At 35.0% G+C, this 24,026-nt stretch overlaps 1 protein-coding gene across 6 annotated transcripts in view; it reads left to right on the top strand.

Annotated features, from left to right (window-relative positions):
* Positions 1 to 24,026, top strand: part of TLK1 (tousled like kinase 1) — a 190,975-nt gene that overhangs the window by 159,405 nt on the left and 7,544 nt on the right. For all 6 annotated transcript variants that reach the window (XM_060621612.2, XM_060621609.3, XM_081796367.1 and 3 more), the window contains 8 exons: positions 11,282 to 11,379; positions 13,947 to 14,028; positions 19,033 to 19,124; positions 19,209 to 19,298; positions 19,443 to 19,612; positions 19,909 to 20,044; positions 22,879 to 22,990; positions 23,785 to 23,892. In XM_060621612.2, coding sequence (XP_060477595.1) covers positions 11,282 to 11,379; positions 13,947 to 14,028; positions 19,033 to 19,124; positions 19,209 to 19,298; positions 19,443 to 19,612; positions 19,909 to 20,044; positions 22,879 to 22,990; positions 23,785 to 23,892 — 888 coding nt within the window. The remainder of the gene's footprint in view (positions 1 to 11,281; positions 11,380 to 13,946; positions 14,029 to 19,032; positions 19,125 to 19,208; positions 19,299 to 19,442; positions 19,613 to 19,908; positions 20,045 to 22,878; positions 22,991 to 23,784; positions 23,893 to 24,026) is intronic.

Consider the following 24,026-nt stretch of genomic DNA (forward strand, 5'->3'; position numbering starts at 1 on the left):
AAGCTATCAAATGCTTGAGTAAATGTTTCAACTAAAATATGTGCATTGGCAATTTAGAAGAGCCTTAATCATTAATAATAGTATAAAGTGATATAATTTATTAAAATGTTGCTACGTGTTATTATAGTAAAATTTTTTAAATGTATAGCTTTGTACTGATTTGTAAACTACGAAATTGTAATCAGTTCATTGTTTTTACAGTTTTTTAGTTCAAACTATTTCAAATAAATAATAGATTTTCCCACTCAAAATGAACTTAATGACAGATGTAAAATTCTTTTTCTTTGACCAAATTTTTTAATTCTGCTTTTTGCTTGTCACATCATTTACATATTTTTTTTAATAGGCTGAATAATTGCTAAAAGTGAGTTAGTGAACTAATCGAAGATAGCTTCTGTGAAGTTGTCTTCCTGTGAGGTAGGACAGAGAAACCCATTCTGGTAGCAGCTGCCATCATACTATGTACTGTTTTGTTTTGGGAATGCCATCAACCTGCTTTCAGACCCCTGCCATTTAATTACAGAGAATAGAAAAAGATACATAAATGTGTCCACATATATGTGTAATTTGCATTAGCATTTTTAACTATGCTGTATCTGTCTATGCCCCTACTCAGAAAAGTTTCAACCCCAAATACTTTAACAGTAAATTGTGAAATGATTTATTCTGGTCTTTTTTTTTTTTTTTCTTAAAGTGTATTTTCTTCTGTTGTAATTATTGACTATTTTTCCTGCTCTTTGGGTTACAGTAGACAACTTCAGTCTATTCTCTGTAACAGATGAGTTGTAATGAGACTGTTGGGGGATTTTGTAATACAGAATTAGTATAAGTATTGTGTGCCTACCTAAGCAGTTGTCATAATGAATTCATAGAGACCTATGCTTGATGTCCCCTATAAAGATTTATCAATTATTTTCAAACCAGCCTTTCATGATAATGGAACATTTTAACTGGAGGGTTATTATTTTTACATATAATAAAATAGTTCATTTTAAATTGCTCTTTCTAATAATGAGATTGTACATTGTATATCTTATTTTATGAAAACCTGTTACATAAAATCTGAAATTACAAAGCAGTTATATTAGGAATCGGCTTATTTGTATTACAAAAAATACTTTGCTTTTTGAAAAACTTCAGAGAAGGGTTGGTTTTGGTCTTGGTTGGTTGTGTTTGGTTGACTTTAAAGCTTTCCTGGTACTTTGATAATATTTGGTTTGTCTGAAACACTTCTGTAAGTATTCTTAAGGGAGGTATACTTACACATCTAGACACTATCTAAATAGTTGCAAACTGTTGTAAAATACTACCCTTTCTCTTCTAACCTCCATATTAGCCTCTTTCCCTGTGTTTGACTTCTCCATGTTTTGTATTACTCATTCTTTCTAATAACTGTCCCCTCCGTAATCATTTTCCTGCTTTATTTTTTCAGCTTTTATCATATTTACTGAGCAGCTCTAGATTTCTAACTTTATCTTCTTAGCCATTTTACAACAGTACTTTTTTTTGACCAACATCATGGAATATTTTGGGAGAGTGGATAAACTACTAATGCTGAAATATGCTTTCATGTCTTGAATTCTCGCATTTTCTTCTAAGAGGCTATTTTGGGTGAGAAGAATGTATGAATGCATTATAAAGAAAGTTGTTGGTAGTACATACAGAGAACAGAATTGAGTAAGTAGTGTCATCTTAGAGCACAAATCAACAAGAGTTGCCTGCTTACCACTTGGATATAAATTTTGAGTTGCACAATTAAATAATAAGCATTAAGTCACATGTTTTAAAAATAAGTTATTTGGCATTCCAAAGCACAACTGGAAAATAGGCCATTAAAACAGGTCATTCTGTTTTCTAAAAAAGTAGATTGGATACTTTTAATACACAGAGAACAAGCTTCAGTTAAGAGAAAAGATGTTATGACCTCTGTTTTAGCAGTTCCCTTCGCTCCTGGGTTTATTAAGCTGACATGAACTGTACCCAAGTTGTAACTACCATATGGTTTCTACCATAGGCTGGATCTGATCTGTGTGTATTTGAGATCCTTGTAACCTGCACGGGAATTAACCTATAGTATGCCAGCTTACGGTTTAGATTTAGAGCCTGACATACTCTTGCTTTCATTCTGTCTTTAAGCCGGAGCAGGCTCTTAAAGTTCAGTCAAATTACTAGATTAAATTTGTGGGCACCGAAAGAGAAACTTATTTTATCGAGGAAGCCCATGTTATTTGGACATATGGGACTAGAAGACCTACTTACTTTTTTTTGAAATGAATAATTTATGATGTGCATTGTATTTTGTAAAGATCATAATAATTGAATAGGTAAACTCAAATATGAAAAAGTATATTTACCATTGAATAAATCATAAAGTTCAGTTCACATTCTGTGCTGTTCTGTGGGGTTAGAAATATAATAAATCCAAAGCTGTGAAAGTGATAGAGTAAGGAATGAAAGGTAAGCAGAAGTCTCCAAAAGTAAGTCCATGGCTAACAAATAGATATTTCTGGGGTTTAGGGGCTTATTAGTTTTTTCTTCTGAGATTAGGAAAATTGCTGTGCAGCACGCCTTTTTTAAATATATATCAAGAATCCTTCAGTATTTTCAGTTTTTCTCACTTTATGAAATCACTGCTCACTCATTCACTAAGTGACTTATTTCCACACTCTGCCTGATACAGGCATGATTCGTATCCCCATTTCAGAAGAATTACATGATAACTACACTTGATGGATTTTGAAGTTTTAACCATTCTAGAGTGAACATTAATGTTAACTTTTTGAATGCCAGGATCTTCTATGTTTTGTAGAAATTAACAAAGCTAGTAACTGGCAAAGCCAAACATGAACCTTTTTCCACTCCCATTTCAATGGCAATACCTATACACTTATTCCTACAATTTTTTTGTTGTAGTTAGGATAGCAAGTTGATTCTTTGTATTCAGAAGAATTAATTCACTTGTAGCTCTCTTTGCATCTGTCTTAGAATAGTGCTGATGTTGGCTTTTTGTTTTTTCAGATACATGCTTCATTTTCATTGCAGATAAAGGAGAGCAGTATAGTTTTTCACCCACAGATACTCTTTAACTCACGTATTACTTTCCTTGGGTAATGTTAGTGATGATTATATCAGCTACAGTATTTCTTATTAGCTGATACATTTGCTTTTCACTCTAAATTTATTTTTAAAGGTCAACTGAAAAGCACATTTTTAATAAAAAGTATAAATACTCTAACATAATCTTACCTTTTATGTAGCTTAAGGATTTAACAGAAAAGAACTATATAATAAAATACATGGAGACTATGCAAATTATACCCAAAACAGTTTTTAAAAAATGACCTTTCACTGGTAGTAATTATGTGCAAATTTACCCAGTTATCACTTACTAAAAGCTAGTAGTTGCAATAGGAATAATTTACTATCTTTAATAAGTTGGTTCTTTGAAGCAAGACTACTAACTGTCCCATTTTATGTACCTGTACCACATGTGGAATATGGATTTAAGGAAATTAACAGACTGTATGTCAGTTAGCTTTTATGGTTAATCCTGTTTTGATACCAATCTTTGATAAATCCTAGTTATGGGAAAGCAGTTTATCTTTTTGATTTGAGGAGTTCTGCTAGATTGTTGTTTGTATTCAGATAATTCTGGAATTGAAGAAAACTACATGGATATGCTTTTCTAGGATTGTTACTAAATTAACACAAATATATATATTTAATTTTTTTTAGTTTATTTTTTTAGAGAGAAAGTGAGTAGGGGAAGGGTGGAGAGGGAGGGAGAGAGAATCCTAAGCAGGCTCTGCACTGTCAGCACAGAGCCCAATGCAGGGCTCGAACTCATGAACTGTGAAATCATGACCTGAGCGAAAATCAAGAACCAGATGCTTAATCGACTGAGCCACCCAGGCGCCCCTAACACAAATATATTTTTTAAAAATCCCTGAAAAACCATCATCCTTGTAATAGATTCTCTCTGTAGTCATACTGTTATTTAAATGATCCTAGTTACCCATCATGGCATCCCAAAATGATGAGGAAATAAGAATTTTGAAGGTTATTAGAACTAATAACTATGTCTTGCCCCTGCTGTTACTTAAGTTTGTGATGTGAACAGCATGCATATGTTGCTCTTTATTTTTTAGTCTTTAAGTTTTGTCCTCTTCTATATTTAAAATACTTGATTAACTAAAGAAAATAATACATATAGGAAATTTGACATCTCAGTATGGAATATTAAATAATGTTAGTAGGATTGGCCTTAATGTATGTGTTTTGGGTTGTGTGTGTGAGAGGGAAAGTAAGAGTGAGAGTGAGAGTGAGAGTGAGAGAGAGAGAGAGAGAGAGAGAGAGAGAGAGAGATTTATAAGCCCTGAATATAAGTGCTGGAAGTTTATTTTGAAAAATATAACCAATTTGTAATTTGAAACAGGCTTAGTCAAGAATCCTCAGCACCAACACAAATGTATCTTTGCAGACCGAAGGAATCAGCTAAACAATTTGCAGTCATCTCAATCTCTACTAAAACAAAAATCACATCCAACATGCCACCTGACACCATTTCTTTCTCTCTCTCTCTTTTGCTCCTTGCGATGTGGCATTCATCTCTCCTTGTGCCTCCGTTCTGAAGAGATAACAGTATAGCAACAACTCTGCCATTGAAATCCTGTTCTCTGACCGATATTGGCACCTGCAAAGAGAAACAACCAGTAACAGGCAGCAGCAGCATCAGTATTAATCTTCCATGATGAAATCTTTACAGGTCAAGAACAAGCACACAGCTCTTTTCTCACTCCTTCACAGTGGACCATGCATCTAGTTGAAATGGAAGACAATGGATTGTCTACAAGCCTTTTGAACAGTGGAGAATACAGGGCATTGGTTTTAGGTGAATTGACCCCCAAATATTCTTGAAGTTTGATATCTCCTTTGGTCTTTCTAGAATACCATTGTCATCTGATTCATCAAATCCTTAGTATAACCACAAAGAATAAATTTGCATACGTGACATTTCTTGTCACTTTAGGTTTGAATAAAAATATGAAAAAACAGTATAATTCTAGAGGACTTAATTTCTAAATCTGTGTGTTCCCCTTTATATTCATGGCCATGACTAGAAGAAATCTCTTGGGAATTCTTCTCTCAATTAAAGCCAACCACATTGTACATTATATTTCTCTAGAACATAAGAGGCTACTTGTATATACAGGCAGTAGTTTTAAGTGGAAGTCTGATGAAAATGCACTGTAGTAGAAAAAGTCATGATTAAGCCCATGAAGAATGTCATGAGGTTCTTGACTTCTTGGCATGTGTGGGCAAGAAAAGTGCCAAGAGGAGTGTTAGATTTCTAAACTTGACATTTTGTCCTTACTACTGCTTCCCTTTTAAGAACAAGTGGTAGTCTATAACAGATGACTGTGACCGTGCCGAGAGATCATGGAACTGGCTGTCAATAGGAGAACTCCCAGTGTTCGTATTTTATCTCTTGCGCTTACTATGAAACCATAAACATTCCTTGCCCTGTGTTTCCACATTTGCAGTCATTTATCTTAACTTGGTAGTAGATGTTCAGTTACCAAAATGAAACTTTAGAGGTGAAATGTGTTTTGCTTCTGTAATGTTTAATATTAATCCAGTTGTTTTATAAGCAATGGAATCTTTTTAATTTTGGAAAGAATTTTAGAAGTCATGTTAGCAATTGGTCAGAGCAGAGTTTAATTCAGATTTGTAAATTCAGTCTGAAGATCACTGTTTCACAAAAAAAGAAAAACAATTGCTTGACCACTGGCCCTTCCCAATGAGAACTATAACTCCATGCCATTTACGATAGACCCTTGAACAATGCAGGGGTTATGGGCACCGATCCCCCTTTACCCCCATGTGCACAAAAATCTGCATATAACTTTTGCCTCCCCAAAACCTAACTATACTAATAGCCTACTGTTAACCAGAAGCTTTACCAATAACATAAGCAGTCAACTAACACAAATTTTCTGTTATATATAATACTGTATTCTTACAATAAAATGAGCTAGAGGTATGTGTTGAACATCAAGGAATTTCACTCCTAGCCTGATACAGCAGCTGTAATTGCTTTCTTAAGAAATGTACTAAATATTTAAATTTTGCCGATCAGTTGAATTGTTATATTTATTTGCTTCTGGGAAGGGTTTTATTTTGTTTTGTTTAAATAGAATGGAGGAACTAATGGAATCAAACCCTGCCTATTTCAACAGTTATTCTCAGGGGTTTTAATGTATGTATTTATGCATTTGAAGAGAGAATAAAAAAACCACCCCAATCGCCATACCCCACACCGTCCCCCTAAAAAAGAAGGAAATGAAGTGCAGAGAAAGGAAAACATTAAGGTTCTAAAATAATTATGTAAGGCAGTGAAATGCACCTGAGGGAGATAGAGTATTCTCCCATCAGTAATAGCCAGCTCCGTGATTGGGAATAGGAGTGAAGGGATTTATGTAGTTAGGAAAGAAACCTTCCACTCCCCAAGGAATTTCGTAATTTTTGTCCCTTCTCCTCCTACCCCAGTCCTCCATCTATACAATATACTCAAGCAAAAATAGGATTATGGGCAATAGTTTCAAAACCAATCTCTATAAATTCAGATTCGCTTTATCTGCATGGTTTTTTGGTTTGTTGGTTGGTTCGTATTTCCAATGGTTCATATCTCTCACATCCATAGGTAGGATATTTGAAAGCATGTAATAGACATAATCTGGGAACACACAATAGGGATAAAGTTGAAGTAAACTGGTAATGATTTTCTTCTTAATTCTTTTTTCTGCACTGCCCTTTCTTTCCATTAGCTTTTAATAGTGCCTTTTGTTAATTTCTCCTTTCCCTTTCTTGGTGATAAACTTTTAGAATGACATAGTTTATGACATTAAAAATTTGAGGACCTGCAGACACTAACTTTTGAGGAATTAATATTTGTTCATATTACTGAAATGGATTTGGAGTTAAACTTTTTGAAACCTCATTCTGAACTTGTTTTCCTAGACCAAGCAACGTTTATAGTGCTGTTGAATAGACTGTTGGAAGTGATATGCTTTTTTCTCTCCTACAATCTTCATAATACACTATGCAGAATTTCTTTTTTACCAACCCTCTTGGAATATAGGCAAGTTGAGAATGATACATTAAAATCCTTTCTATCTTATCTTCCTTTATAGAAAAGCAGCACTTTGAAAAGAGGTTTTTTGTGTGTATAACATGTAACATATTCAAGATTTGTTAAAGAAATATAAACTCAGGTGTTTAATTTTTTCAGGAAATGTATCAGTTTTACCTGTGATAATGCATTTTATAACTCTTAAAGCTTTATAGCTTTAATGCCTACATACCCCACCTTTCAGTAATTGCTCTTTTAAAAATTGCCATTATGGGAAATGCTCAGAATTTCACCTAGCAGTTTTCACCTGGCATTTTGCAGAGATTGTCTAGTACCGTGACTGACTTTTGGCTTAGAGTGTTGATCCAAGGGGACACTAAGTTGCAAGAAAAGACTTTGATTACAAATAGAAAGCATTTCTATGTCAAACTTCTGCTGAGAGACAAACATTTTTGGTTGAGTTGCTGTGAAATTTACCTTCCACGTAAAAATTTAAAAGCTATAAATTTTGGAAGGTGTGTTTCACAGGTTACTTAAACAGTAAGGCAATATTGAGATCTGTTGTTGTATACTTGTATGACTTGGTTTTTAATTCAGAATATTAAGAGCTTATTTTAAGATACTGTTAAAATAGCTGTAGAAATACTGTTAAATTGTCCATTGCTACAGCTTTCTGTTTCAACAGAAAAGAGCCATGTCCTTTTAAAACTGTATGTGATCACCAAATCTACCTCTCTCTGTAAAACAGTCTCTTCTTACCCGTGTCCCTTCTACACCATAATTGCCTACAGAGACCAGTTCCTTTCCAGAGATGCTATTTCTTTGTATCTTCTAGATAACTGCTCAGCTAGTAGATGACTCCAGAATTTTTACTTGGTATTCTTATTAAGCATGAGCTATCTGGTTGGATTATCTCTCTTATATTTTAGTAAGCTTGCCTAGTTTTGCCATGGTTTGAGGATTCTGTTCTGTAATGAACTCAGGTTAGTTGTGAGCCTGGGTCATACTTGCTTCTCCTGAACCCTCTGAAAATGATTAATTCTGAGGATGGCCCAGAGATTAATGTTGATCTCAAGCAAGGAGAGTGTAGTCTGTAGGATAGATCTGCACTAAATATAAATTATTTATATTTGGAAATGATCTGCACTAAATAGAAGTTAGTTGATGAGACTACTGTATTCTAGACTGTTGTACCCTGGGGTCATACCAAAATTCGGTCTTGCCTCTTTATATAAGGAAAGGGTACTAGGTAGTATTGCCCTAACATTTGCCCAAAAGTATGTGTATTAATCTGCTTGGGCTGTAATGACGAAATACCATAGACTGGGTGTCTTAAAATTTTTCTCACAGTTCTAGAAGCTGGAAATCCAAGATTAGGGTCCAGCAGGTTCAGTTTCTTGTGAGGATCTATCTCTTCCTGGTTTTAGATGGCTGTTTTCTCAAGTCCTCACCTGTCTTATTCTCTGCTCTCACAAAGAGGGGACAGGATGGGGAGGATAGATGTCTCTCCCTTCCTCCTTATAAAGCCACTAATCCCATCATGTGGGACCCACCTTCATGACCTAGTCTAATTCTAATTACTTCCCAAAGCCCCCATCTCCAGATACCATCACATTGGGGTTTAGGGCTTAAACATAGGAATTTGGGGGGGGGGGGGGGACACAAACCTTTAGTCCATAACAGTATATATCCTTTGTTCAGTGGGGTTTAAGAGAAATTATTTATAAGAGTTGCAGAATTATCTTCCCCCCAGAAGTATGTCACTTTGGTTTAAGGTCCAAGATACTGTGGAATAAATAGTAAATTAGAATATGGGAGCTGTAAATATATTTCACTGACTATAGAGGATTTATATTTATCTGTATGTAAGACTTGGTTATAATTCCTTCCCTTGACATTTCCTCTTAAATACATAGGATCTAGCTTTTTTTTTTTTTTTTTTTTTTTTTTTTTTTTTTTTTTTAGTGCTTCTGGCATCATTTTGTTTTTTCCTGTAAACTTTATAATTCAAACCAAATGCAGCTTGCCTGTGCTTTTTGTATTGTAAGATTTTATGGGACATATTTGTCTTGTTTTACAGAGGATAAAAAAGTTTACTTAACTGACATGGATAGACATTTTACTTTCTTTAATAAGTATTTTGTGATCTTGGCTACTGCCATTGGATAAACCTCTGAAGATTAACAAAAAATATTAAGCACATGTAACTATGTGTCAACAATCTAGTTGGATCTCATAATTATATATTTATTCAGTAAGATTTAGTTTCTGTAAATTCACTTTTGAAATAGTACCTCTTACCACAATTTCAAATAAAACTTAAAACAATTTTTTCAGCTGGTATCCTAATAGGCATTTCATAGTTTTATCAGGTATTTAAAAATCCACCAGCCTACCAAGTGTTTAGTAGTTTCCTGCATGTGTAAGAATCAAATTAATGGCAAGTTTTAAGACAGCAAATGTTAGTAATATGAAAGGAAAAGGTTGCCACTTTCTATGTTCTGTGCTAGAAATGAATTTGAATTTTTTCATACTCCCGAACATTTTCTACAGCCAGTTTCTTACAGTACTTCATATGACTAAATTAAGACACCTGTGATTTGAGTATCGTTCCAGAAGTTTTTAATCTATTTCATGTCCTTATAATGAGTCTTCAATTATTTAATTCCCTAGACTATTACCTTTCTTTTTTTCATTGAAATAAGGAATATTTGTGACTGAAGCTGTATTAAGTGCATTAGTTTCAGTTAAATTAAGACAGTCTGTTTAGTGTATCTATTTTCTAAAGATCTCCAAAATTCTAGGAAGGCTGATCTTCATTTAAATTTATTTTTAAACGTTCTATTTGTCATCTAATTTTTACTTTATATTAAATATCTCTGTAACAAGTAGTGGTTGAGTTTTATTTTAAAACAATAAAAAAATAACCTCAAGGGTCAAGTGGAATACAAACAACATACTTAGATTTAGTTTTTTTAATCTGTGAACATTTGTTTTTCTTTATCTTAATTAGAATCTTCTTTTCAGTTTAAGCCTTAGATAAAGGTGTTATAGACTTTATATCTCTATTATTTGCTTTGGAATGAAATGATATTTATATTTTCATAGTAAACTTGAAAATTGCTTTTTAGATAAAGGATTTTTAAAATCAGAAGATAAATCATTAAAAGAAAATGAGCTAATATAATACAGAAATATTTAAGTGTAATACTAAAAAACAACCTCTATTCCATGTGGTATAGATTTATAATGATAGCAGATACACATTTAGGCCAAAGCAATTTGTATTTGTTTATTTCCTCAACAAACACTAATTCAAAAATACTATAAAATTGGGCATTTCTAGAATTTTCCACTAAAATTTGGTCTATTCTTATCTGTCCCTTATGTAGTATTCAAATTTATATTGACAGAGATATGTAAGATGGGTGATTGTTTATTTGGGATCTTATTTTTTTTTAATGTTCTCAAAATTGTATATTTTGAGACATGAAAAATATTTTCAAAAATTTTATATTAAATGTGAAAGGAAATTTCATTAGGATTTGCCTCTATCTGCTCTAATAACTGAGGATCTGCCACAGCTATCCGTGTAGTTTTTATTTTAAAGTCTCTTTACAATTGCAGAGAGATTTACTTAAGTGAGTGGTCAGATTGTATGTGTGTGCATGTTTGTGTATATCAAACACTATAAGGCCTAGAAATAATCAGTGGTTCTGTCATCTTCCTTTTTTTAACTATTGTAAAATACCTTCATTTCATTTGTATTGCTAAATTATTCCCTCTTAAATTAAAATCAGGATGTATCAGAAATAAAGCTCTCATTTTGTGGTATAAGTCAGTTTCAGACTACCTTGCAGTCATTTTCAGTTTAGATGTTATAAAAATAGATTTCTTGTAGTACAGAATAAAACTCAGCATCTCATTAGGTATAGATTTTTATGTGGAGGATGGTTTCTTGAAATAGGCTTTTGCCTTATCTCTTTCCATCTTTCAGGCATTGAAAGTGCACTTTGGTCTTTTAACTCAGTGGTACTTTATAATATACTATTCTTCCCGTCATTGTAAAAAATTGATGCATGGGTAAAAATATCTTTTTTATATTGCAAATAAATTGAGCTTGTTATAGTCCCCTCTCTTCATTTTCAGGAAGAGGCAGAAATCCAGGCAGAACTTGAACGTTTGGAAAGAGTCAGAAATCTTCACATTCGAGAGCTCAAAAGAATAAATAATGAAGATAATTCACAGTAAGTCATTATTCATATTTTACGGTTTTACATGATAAAAGTTTTTTCCTTCCCTGTGAAGAGCATAAACACAATATTTCCTTATTGGGTAGCTTCTCATCACACTTAGAAAACGATCCAGAGTTCTTCCCATGGCTCAGAAGGCCTTGTATGATCTTTTCTCTGGCTACCTGACCACTCCCATCTCTCTCATCCTCCCCTTATTTATATGTTGTAGATAAGCTGGCCCCCTCAAACATGTCTAGCACATTCCCACCTCAAGGCTTTTATGCTTGCCATTTTCTCTGCCTGAAATGTTGTTCTTCTGAATATCTAAGTGGCTTACTCCTTATTGCACTCCAAATGACCATTCAGAGAGGCTGTCTCTGGGCCACCCTCTAAAATAGCAGTCTTTGACTCACTCCATTCCCTCTCTCAGTATCATTACCTTGCTTTATTTTTTCATAGCGTCTATCACTACCTGGAATTACAGATTTATTTTTCAGTTCTTGTCTATCTCCTCCAATTAGAACATAAGCTACATGAGAGCCGAGGCTTAGTTTTGTTCTTGCTGTATCCCCAGAGCCTAGACCAGTGCCTGGCACATGATAGGCACAAAATAAATGTTTGTTGACTGAATACCAAAGTTAGTATTACAGTAGTGAAGGAGAAATTATTTCAACCAATGGGACTTCAGTAAGCCGTGTTTTCATCATTATGCAAAAACTGTAGAAGAAACAGAAAAGAAGTTTCAAGGTATAGCCTCTGTCCTTAATCCCTGCTTATCAGAATGAGTGCCATAGACACTAAATGCTAAAGAAATTCAAAAGAAGAGGAGATGACTGGTAGGAACTTTATGAAGAAGATAGAAATTAAGCAAGGCACTACTTGGATTTAATTGATGTACAGGAAAGGAAGGGTAGTCTTTTTATCCTTTATCTGTGAGATTTGTCATGTCATTTAAAGCTTCATGACTTAATTTGAATCTCAGAATTGGAAATGGCCAATTTCTCTTGTGAACTATAAATAATCTTGCTTAAAAGAAGGCCTATCCATGATCATTGTATTTGTATAATTCATAAATACACAGATCATTCTTCTGTATAAGGTGAAAGAAATGATATAGTTATGGAATAACCTAAAATGTACCAGATGAAAATTCTAATAAAGCAGGTAGGACAAAACTAATTTACAGTTGGCTGTTCTGAAAATTATGTTCAGACTTATTTATGGATATGACTTAGTCCACTTGATGAAAATCAAGTGAATTGTTACAGCTTTACCAAGCAGAGGGGTGCCTGGCTGGCTTGGTGGGTAGAGTGTGTGACCCTCAATCTCGGGTCGTGAGTTTGAGCCCACACTGGGGGTAGAGTTTACTTAAACAGAAAAAAAAAACCAAGCAAAATCTCTTTTATTAACAAGTTCTTCAAGAAAAAAAAATTGTCAAAGTTATATTCAGTTGATTTTCAACAAAATATAATGTATTTGCACCTGGAGTTAATAAAGCTATCATTGTTCAAAACAGATGAACATAAGGGAAGGGAAACAAAAATAATATAAAAACAGGGAGGGGGACAAAACAGAAGAGACTCATAAATATGGAGAACAAACTGAGGGTTACTGGAGGGATTGTGGGAGGGGGGATGGGCTAACTGGGTAAGGGGCATTAAGGAATCTTCTCCTGAAATCATTGTTGCACTATATGCTAACTAATTTGGATGTAAATTTTAAAAAATAAAAAATTAAATTAAAAAATTTAAATTAAAAAAAAAATAGAGCTGTCATTGTTTTTGTTTTTGTTTTGTTTTGTTTTCTTGATGTCAAGGGCACACATTTTGGAATCACATTTTTCTGCTAAGTGCAGTCATGTATTAACTGTTGGTTGACCTGAGCAAGTTAGTTAACCTTTCTGTGTGGTGGTGTCCTCATCTGTAAAATAAGAGATGGTAGCACGTCCTGCTTTAGAAGGGGTTGGCTGAGAAATAAATGAGTTAATATATGTGAATGCTTAATATATAGCAGAAGCAATAAGTGTTTAGTAATAAGAGTAGTATTATCTGTGAGTGATTTTTAAGTTTCGTTTTAAAGCTTCCTTTTTTTAATTGGGAATTGAAATTTTATTTATACAAGTCCAAAGAGTAAAATTTAATCACGTATGAAGGCCAGCTTATAAATACAATTATTTTTAATCATACGTCAATACTGTAAAATCTGGACTAACCATCCTCTCAATATAAAAGTATATTTCTACAAGGGAAATAATTTCTTGTGAGTAGTTACAGGATTTCATAAAGCTCTTGGAAACAAGATAGTTGAGAAGTCTTTATCAGAGTGCTATAATTTTGGTTATTGAACTTGAATATTCAGCTGTAAATGTTCAGCTTAGTGAACACCAAAGAGTTAAGATGGAAAGTAGTCATGCAAGTAGAGAAAGAAAAGCAGTATAGAACGGAATTAGAAATTAGTAGTGGAGTAACTGAGAACAGTAACTCAGAGTAGTAGAAGAGAGAGTGGAACTTTATTGTGGAAGAAATCTTTTTTGTGTGTGTTTTTTGCATGCCTAAGTGTCTTTTTCTCCCACCTTTAAGGTTCAAAGATCACCCAACGTTAAATGAAAGATATTTATTACTTCATCTGCTTGGTAGAGGTGGCTTTAGTGAAGTGTATAAGGTAATGTAAATTTTTTTCTTTTCTTCACACTAATGGAGCAAAGATACAGGAGTACATGGTTAAAGAGGTATTTGTCTTGGGGTGCCTGCATGGCTCAGTTGGTTAAGCATCCAACTCCTGATTTAGGCTAGGTCATGATCTCGTGATATGTGAGTTCAAGCCCCGTGTCAGGGCTTAAATCCTGTGTGGGATTCTCTCTTGCTCTCTCTCTCTGCCTCTCCCCTGCTCATGTTCTCTCTCTCTCTCTCTCTCTCTCAAAATAAATAAACTTAAAAAAAGAGAGAGGTACTTGTCTTTTATTGATTGATTTTATGTTTCAGCTCATTACAAAATAGTCTGGTGGCTTATGTTGTCTTGTCTCAAGAATCTGGACACTATCCTTGTGTCATGCTGATATCTGACACCTAGTTATCAGTAGCCAATCTGATAACAGTCATTAGAATCAAGAGTGGCAGGTAGCCATCTAATATAGTACGTTTATGGAAAGATTGTACCCCTTAAGCATGTGTCACAAGTATTACATGTCCTGAATTTACCCAAATTTCTACCTATTTTAAGGCCAGTGTTTCTTAAATGCATCTCTGTAAATGTAGAAAAAGTTTTAGTCACCGTGTTTAGTGTTTTGTATCTTAACCTTTTTTCACTTTACATTGTATCTTTCTGCCCAACCTTTAAAATTCTGTAGTTCCTAAGGTCTTTTATCATTCTGTATACTCCTTTTCAAATGCAGGTTTCCCCAGCTATCTAAAATAGAGCATTACTGTGCAACCTTTCATAAGCCAAAAGTGGCGTAAAGAGAAGCGTATCTCCTGCTTTCTGAAGTTTTGTCAGGCTTCTTCACTTTTTACAAAAGACCTACATTAGAGGGGGTGCCTGGGTGGCTCAGTCGGTTAAGAGTCCAACTTTGGCTCAGGTCATGATCTCACAGTTTGAGCCCCTCATCAGGCTCTGTGCTGACAGCTCAGAACCTGGAGCCTGCTTCGGAGTCTGTGTCTTTCTCGCTCTCTGTGTGCTCTGTCTCTCTCAAAAATAAACAAACATTTAAAAAAAAAAAAAAAAAAAAAAAAAGACCTATATTAGTGCCTGTGCTCCCTAACCGAAAGAAATCCAGAGAGGATTTTTCACTCTTACAAAAAAAGCCATTACTGGGGGCACCTGAATGGCTCAGCCAGTTGAGCGTCCATCTTTGACTCAGGTCATGATCTCATTCATGGTTCACAAGTTCAAGCCCCACGTCGGGCTCTGTGCTGCCAGCTCAGAGCCTGGAGCCTGCTTTGGATTCTGTGTCTCCCTCTCTTTCTGCCCCCTCCTCTGCTTGTGCTTTCTCTCTCTCTTTCTCTCTCTCTCTCTCTCTCTCTCTCTCTCTCTCTCTCTCTCTCAATAAATGGAATGAAGGAATGAATGCCATTACTGTATCAGTGTACGTATAGCCATTCTACACCTTCCTTCTGAGCTCCATACCTGTTGGTGTACATAACTTAGTCTGTTTGCCTCACTTGGATGCTTCATATGGACTGAAAACTTAGGTCTGAAATAGAAGTTACCTTCCTCTTCTCCAAAACCTTTTTCTTCTAACACTGCTCCCCACTTCAGTACATAGCGTTACCATTCATCTGCCCAAATGAAAAACATAGGAGCCATTCTTCGTTCCACCTCTCCCTTAACTCCCTTCCCTCCACATAAAACCAGTCCCTGCTGCCTACTGCTACTAATGTCATTAAGCTCTCAAATCCAGCAATGACCCTTGTCCTCTCTTAGCCCAAGGTCTCCTTGTCTCTTACTTGCATTGCTGCCTGAGCCTTGTACTTAATCACCTTCTTTGGGGCACTGAGTTTCTCCAATTTTTGATGTATATACTGTAGCTAGAGTGGCCTTTTTATAAAACGCAATCTGATCATCTCATTCTCCTGCTTATAAGCCCCAGGGGCTTCCCATCTGCTCATAGCTAGGATGAAGTCATATTGAAGGTTGTACTCTCACCTTAAATTTCGATTCTTACAGAAGGCTTCCCAGTTGATCTGCCTTTTATAGTTCCTTGTTGACACTTTGTGCTTTGTTATGTATTGGTATAGTCAGTGGTTAAGAGTTTGGGTTCTGAAGCCAGACAGGCTGGATTTGAATCCTGACTAGTTCTGACTCCTATTTACTAACTGTATATACTTGGCCTTATGACACCAACTCTGCTTCAGTCTTCGTCTGTGAATAGTAACAGTACCTACATCATAGCATTGTTGTAATGATTAAATGAGCTATCACAGGGAAATCACATAGAATATTAGTGTTTAGCAAATGTAAGCTCATCAGATTATTATTAGAAATCCTCTCTGTTCAGTGAGACAAGGACTGTGTCTTCTTGGTTTACTGAGGACAAACCTAGATTCTAGTTCTGACTCTGGGAAATAATATGGGATTTGGATTCAAAAAACTTCAGTTCTGATCTTAGTTCAACTATGAGTCATTTTGTTTTTGTTTTGCTAAGTTGGATGAGCATTAAGATTCGTGGGCCCAACTTTCCTCACCCATCAGGAGTGATCTGTGAGCTCTCTCTCAATTCCTGGTTCTCTGATTCTAACAATAGTTCATCCTCAAGCACTTAATGGTTCAAGTAGGCTTACCCAGGCCACGAAATAGAAAAGAAGATCATAGTAGCTCACTCTGGATCTAAAAATCACCAAAGTACAGTTAGTACTAGCTCAGCCTTAGAGTTGCCCAATTTTTGAGCCTGCTAACACCTTTCATGACAACCTTCTGCCACTGCCCTACAGTGTTTGCACTGTTTTTAATGCCACAGGTGAGGGCTAAAAGGGGTTTTTCTTTTTGAAGAAAAGACTTATATAGCAAATAGAAAAGGCAGATTGGGCCTAATAACTTGAATCTTCAATACTGATCTAGATACTAAACACCACTCTTTCCAGCCCATTCAAAAAGCCTTTTTGTGGTGGCCAGGTCCACTGGGAAAGAAGCAGACTGTAAATCAAAAAATACAGACTTTTTTATCTATACCAAGGTGGAAAATACTGAATCAGTTGCTCAGTAATTACCACATTAGCCTATGGGAAGGATATACTATACTCCCCTAATCTTGAGAGAAAGATGTATCATATATAAGTCAAATATATATTGATAACTTTTATTAGTGTACTTAAAATTTTATTCACTTCTATTAATTATCCTTTATGCTTTTTTGCATTCTTTCACATGAGCTTCTTTTACTTTTATCCTTTTCTATTTCTTTAAACTTTTAATATTGTAATTAGTTCATGTTTAACATTTTATATGCTCTACCCTATTTAATCCTCTCAACAACCCAAACTTTACAAATGAGACTAAGGCTAAGAAGCTATTAGCACAAAGTTCTATAGTTGATGAGTTCTTTTTTTTTAATGCTTATTTTTGAGAGAAAGAATGTGGGCAGGAGAGGGGCAGAGAGAGAAGAGAGAGACAGAATCCGAAACAGGCTCCAGGCTCTGAGCTGTCAGCACAGAACCCGATATGGGGCTCGAACTCATGGACTGTGAGATCATGACCTGAGCGAAAGTCAGACACTTAACCCGCTGAGCCACCAGGTGCCCCGTATAGTTGATGAATTCTGCCTCCAAAGTGAATATTCTTAACTACTGCATCCTATATTATTTCTGATCTCAGGCTTATGTGACAAGCAGTTTGTGTTTCCTGTTTATTTTTAGGTTAAGTTGATGAGGGTGTGGGGAGTAGGGACTGGGGACCTTCATTCTTATAAATATGTACCTTGTAAGTGTTTATTTATTTATGTATTTTACATTTATTTATTTTTAATAGAGACAGAGCACAAGTGGGGGAGGGGCAGAGAGAGAAAGAGACACAGAATTCGAAGCAGGCTCCAAGCTGTCAGCACAGAGCCCGATGTGGGGCTCGAACTCACAAACCGCGAGATCATGATCCGAGCCGAAGTTGGATGCCCAACCAAATGAGCCACCCAGGGGCCCCTTAAGTGTTTTTTTTTTTAAGGGATACCTTCAGGGGCACCCAGATGGCTCAGTCGGTTAAGTGGTTGACTTCAGCTCAGGTCATGATCTCGTGGTTTGTGAGTTCAAGCCCCGCATCAGGCTCTGTGCTGACAGCCCGGAGCCTGGAGCCTGCCTCTGATTCTGTGACTCCCTCTGTCTCTGCACCTCCCACGCTCACTGTCTGTCTCTCTCAAAAATGAATATTTTTTAAAAAGTTTTTAATAAAGGGACGCCTTTATGTATAAATCACAACAGAACCTAAATTAGTAGATCTCTCTTTAATGACATTCAAGTGTGGTTTTTTTTAATTTATAAATTACCCACGACCTTAAAAGAATACTAATCATTCTTAATTTTTTTATGTAAGAATTAGGCTGATGATTTGAACAAACCAGTATAAGAACCTTTTTTTTTTAAGTCAACCAGTGAAAATTGAAGACAAGTTGGGTATTAGAAGAGATTTTAAGAAATTATTGATGTAGTTAGGTGTGATAAAATGATATGTGGTATGGTTATGGTTATGTTTGAACAGTTTCATAATCAAAGTTTATAATTTTTTAAACAGGTGGAAATTGTTAGGAACCTGTTTATTTTTAAAGAAGTGGGGAGTTGCTAGAAAAAGGTAGAGGAAAAAGGTTTGCTTTGTCCGGCCCATAAAAAACACACTATAGCCATCTGTTCTGTTGGCTGCTTACTGCTACTGCCAGTAGAGAGGAGCCAGATCCATGTGTAAAGAAGGAAAACAATAACTTTGTTTTATCTTGATTCAATATATTGGTACTTACGAACTTGAGTATGAAAATTCACATTAAAGTTTTCTCTGATGTAGTATGATGGAATTTGTATCTTGTTTCCAGTAATAAATGTTTCACAGAACTATATATAATCATAGTTCAAAAACTGTAGTGTATGTTCTCATTCCATATTACTGCAAAAATCATCACCAAAAAATTTATAAAAATCTCTTCAGCTATTCAGTTGATCTTCGGTCCTAACTCTACTATGCCTTGAATTCTAGGCTTTTGACCTTTATGAACAAAGATATGCTGCTGTGAAGATCCATCAGCTTAATAAAAGCTGGAGGGATGAGAAGAAGGAAAACTACCACAAGTAAATATTAATACTTTCTGGTTTGTATCAAGTGAAAGTACATTTAATAGTCACGGAGAATGAATATACTCTCTTTTCTCATAGACATGCCTGCAGAGAATATAGAATACATAAAGAACTGGATCACCCTAGGATAGTTAAACTCTATGATTATTTCTCCTTGGATACAGATACGTAAGTGAATATAAGGATTTAGTTTTTAAGAAAAACTGTTTGCTTTTTTGCTTTCCCTATTCTGTTATGATACACACTTCATTTCTCCACTGTGATAATTATTGGGTGATATTTTAAGTCTAATTTTTTTTCTCTTCATTGTAGGTTTTGTACAGTGTTAGAATACTGTGAAGGCAATGACTTGGATTTCTATCTGAAGCAACATAAATTAATGTCAGAGAAGGAAGCTAGGTCTATTGTAATGCAAATTGTAAATGCACTAAGATATCTCAATGAAATCAAACCCCCTATTATACATTATGATCTTAAGCCAGGTAATTAATAAAATTTGTCAAAATAATTTTATTTTTTTAAGCTTTAAAGACTGTGGTTTTTATTTATTAAGTTATCTGCAAATATGCTTTGTGGTTTAGCTTTTTACAAAAAACTCCATGGAATACTAGAAGAATTTAAAATGTTTATTGTGTTACCACACTTTAAAATTATAATTTGTTTACATTTTTAACTATGTATTTTTACATATCTGTTTGTTGCCCACAAGTCAGCTAGCATAGTAATGTGTTTCATCTATGTGTCATTGAAAAAAAAAAACCTTATATTTTGTTCTTAGGAAACATTCTTCTGGTAGATGGCACAGCATGTGGAGAAATCAAAATCACTGATTTTGGTCTATCTAAGATTATGGATGATGATAGCTATGGTGTAGATGGAATGGATCTAACTTCTCAAGGGGCAGGCACTTACTGGTAAATGTATAATTTATTTTGAATTGAAATTGTGTAGACTACTTTTTGTGAGAGTTTAGTTTTTATGTTCATGTATTTTGGAGATTACTGTGGTGAGGGGGTACTAATACGAAGTTTGAGTCCAAAGAGGGAGATTCCTGTCATCAGCCTTCTCTTCTCATCTGCTCTTAACTATAAATATGAGGTAAGTGAAGGGAGAATGACTTGGCATCAGTGAGTGACTTCAGTATCTACCAGCCAGAAACGCCTCACATAGAAAATTATGGATTTTCTTTCTGTATATTCAAGTGATGTTTATCATGAGTAAAAATACTTACGTGAATATAACAACATAACTATTACAAGCAATAGTCATAAGCATGAAGCCCTCATTGTAGAAGTTTTTTGGTTTTTGTTGAAGATGAAGATTGCATTGATCTTACAATGGGAAAGAAGTTTAGCATATTCTTGGTCTTTGGACTTGACTCTCAGAAATCCCTTTTAATAACTTCATGTGTATAAACTCTGGATAGAACTATAGATTCATAGATCTAAGTCTAAATGAGTGTCATTCCCTTCAGAGTACCAAGGTGTTGACAAAAATCACTTCTCAGTGAATTTTCAAACTTCTGGTCAAATTCACCAAAGTGGAGAACATAAGACTATAAGATTTCAAAACAAACTTAGTTTAGCAAAAGGAGTAAAATTTTAATTGGAGAGAGAACTGTACACAACTTCACTGAACAGGATGGAGACTAGTTTCTAGAACAGTCTTCACACAGCCTGGGCACATAATAACCAGTTCCACAGGATGCCGCCGGTCTGTGTGAACTTGACTTTCCCTATATTCTTCTAAAACCATTTTACTCTCAAATTCTGGTTGTACCATTTTCTAGGAATATGAGTAAGATAGTAGGTCATGGATTTTTCTTCCATATTTAAAGAAAATTATCAAATTAGTAACCCCCTAAAAGTTAGTATCCTCAATCAGCAGTCTTTAGAGTTGCAGCATCGAGTCTCCTTTATAGAACCCTGGATTCTATGGAAGACAGCTTGACGTAGTAGATTTAGACAGTTCTGAATAATAGATCGTCCTTCCTCTGCAGAGTTTCCTGCTATGTTGTTTCCCTCGCACTCCGGCTTTGCTAGTGGAGGTCTGGGCAAGGAGATTTACCTCTGACAAGAGGGCTGGAGCATTTCCATGTAGTAACCTGGAATGTATTTCCCATAGAAACGTTTTTAAAAATGGTTTTAAGTTTTTTAGCTGTGTGTTTGGTAAACTGGGATGTTCTCTACAGTCTTTTACAATACATATATATAGTACTTTCACAAATTACATCTCATCCCCAGAAATGTATAAACTATTTGTCAGTTACCAGTTAGAAGGAAATCAGTTTTGTGCCCCCTTTCCTCTCAGGCTTCAAATGCAGTTTTTCACTAAGTCCTGGTGGTCATCTCTCCAGCTTTGGGTCTCTCTTCCTACAATTTCTCTCCTTGGTTCTACCCTTTTGCCTCAAGAGACATTGCAGCATAGTGTTTACAAGCCATTCTTGTTTCATAAATATACACAAAATACATATTTTTATCATAAAACAAGTCTGGCTTTTTACTTGATTTGGGGGGTAGAAAAGGATTTACATTCCAAATAAATTATTGGTCATTTTTGTTGGTTCTTTTTCAAAAAGTTTTTTTTTTTTAAGAAATCTATCCATTTCTGCTGAAATGTAAATGATTTTATCATAGTGTAAAACTAAAGGAAAAAAAAAACTCCTTTCCAGGATTTTTTAAGTTTATCTAAATTTTAAGGTGGGAGATGCTTGCATCCCTGGTGGATTTTTTTACTTACAATCTAAGGTGTGACAAATTTATTTTTACTTTTCCTTTATATAAAATTATGAACTTAAAAATAGAAAATAGTATTTTTGAATTCTTAACATATTTCAGATGCTGCCGTGTTCAAAAACTACACATTGAATAATAAGAGCTCCTTGAGCTCTGCTCACAGTTTAGTGGGATTTTAGTTTAATGCCATAATAGAGGTACCATAACATCTGCTGGTTACGTAGGGAGGGAGCAAAGCTCAGCCTGGAGGAAATAGAGAAGGCTTATGAAGGTCCAGTGGCTCTTAAAAGAGAGAAAGTACTCACCAAATGAATTGGAGTGGTCAGGGAAGGCATTAGAGATTCATATTAAGCATAAGAAGGTGGTGGGTAGTGGGGGTGGATGCAGCAGAGGGCATTGTTGGGGAACCAAGTGAATTGTTTTTGCCTAGCCAGTTTGAGGAGGTGTGAGGGTGAAGGAGAAGAGGGAGTGCAGATTTTGGAAATTTAAGTTGCTTCTAGATTAGGATGGGTCTGTGTGTACCAACAAGAGCTAGGAGGTCTTAAGCTGGTGGTTCATGATGTTGCAGTTTTTTAAACAGAAGAACCAGGTGGTCAGATAGGTGCTTTAGGAAGAGAATTGTCTACGGTTTGAACTCAGGTGAAAGGGCATGGGAGAGCATTTATTATTGCTTGCTCAAATTAGAACATTGTAATTTCTAATGATTATATATATATTGTCTACAGAAATGAAAAATTTGTTAGTATATATAATACGTATACATAATATGTGTATATTGCAGACTTCATCACAAAGTTGTAGGTTTTGACTCTAGAGTCAGATAACACAAGGATGTAAGTGCTTCAAAAGTTTTGGTCATTTTCATTGATAAAAGTCCTAAGGTTTTATGTATAGATGACAGGAGTGTTCTGGGTATTCTAAATGTACATTGAGAAGGCTTTAAGTTACAGATTCTTAACAGTATCCTTTCCTGTTTTCTACCCTCCCCACCCCACCCCCCCAAAAAACTATAGGTATTTACCTCCTGAGTGTTTTGTGGTTGGAAAAGAACCACCAAAGATTTCCAACAAGGTTGATGTATGGTCAGTTGGAGTCATCTTCTTTCAGTGTCTTTATGGTAGAAAGGTAAGTTAAAGTATGCAGGATTCTGCTGTGTGGAGATAAGTTGAATTTCCTTTTTAAATGCAAAGTTTAACTAACTTCAAGTCAGTGTAGATCCTTCTAAGGAAAGCCAGGCAGCTTACTTAAGTTGTTTTTGGCATCCCTACCCAACCCCCCCCCCTTTTTTTTTTAAAGTAAAAGAAGCTATCTGTTAATAGTGCTAACATTTTCTGCTATGTAGGGATATTGGAAAGTGGAAAACACTTTTCATTCTCCATTCTATTTGCTCACATTGTCTCCCCTCCTCCTACTCAGTTTAGCTTTCTCGGGGAAACTTCATCAAACTTAGCCTTAATTCTTTCCAAACCTCTCTTTATATTGAAGTCAGAACTGTGAGCTGCCACAGACTTTCCCATCCCTGAGTTGTCATTGAAGGGAGTGTATTGTGATCAAGTATTTTATTCTTTGGAATTTTCACAGACGTTTTCACTGCTTCTTACTCCTCTAATCGTATTTCCGTTTTTTGACCAGTCATAATTTTGATTTCTTTTTATATTTTTATCTTGATTATATTGTAACAGCATTATTTTCTGTGCTTATTCACAACGTTTAAGCTATGTGGAGGATTGATTAGATGGGTTTACTCAGCCTGCTCTCAGAACCTTGTTTTAAGAAAATGCATCCCAAGTTCCAAATAACTGAGGACAAGATTTTTTAGAATACAAATCATTTGTATCTTGGGGATTCACTGATAATTACTCGTAGAAATTTCTCACAAAATATTTAAACATTTTATTCTTTTTTTTTTTTTTTTTAAGCCATTTGGTCACAATCAATCTCAACAAGACATTCTTCAAGAAAATACAATATTAAAAGCCACAGAAGTCCAGTTCCCTGTAAAACCAGTTGTAAGCAGTGAAGCAAAGGTATTAAATTTATGTAAATAGGTTTTGTGAAGTAATTCTTTTCATAAATTGTGCTTAAAACAAAGTACAATTGACTTTTGAACCACACAGGTCTACTTAATGTGGATTTTCTTCAGTAAATAGTACAATACTGT

This window comes from Panthera onca, chromosome C1 (assembly GCF_046562875.1).
Source record: "Panthera onca isolate mPanOnc1 chromosome C1, mPanOnc1 haplotype 2, whole genome shotgun sequence".
NCBI lineage: Eukaryota > Metazoa > Chordata > Mammalia > Carnivora > Felidae > Panthera > Panthera onca.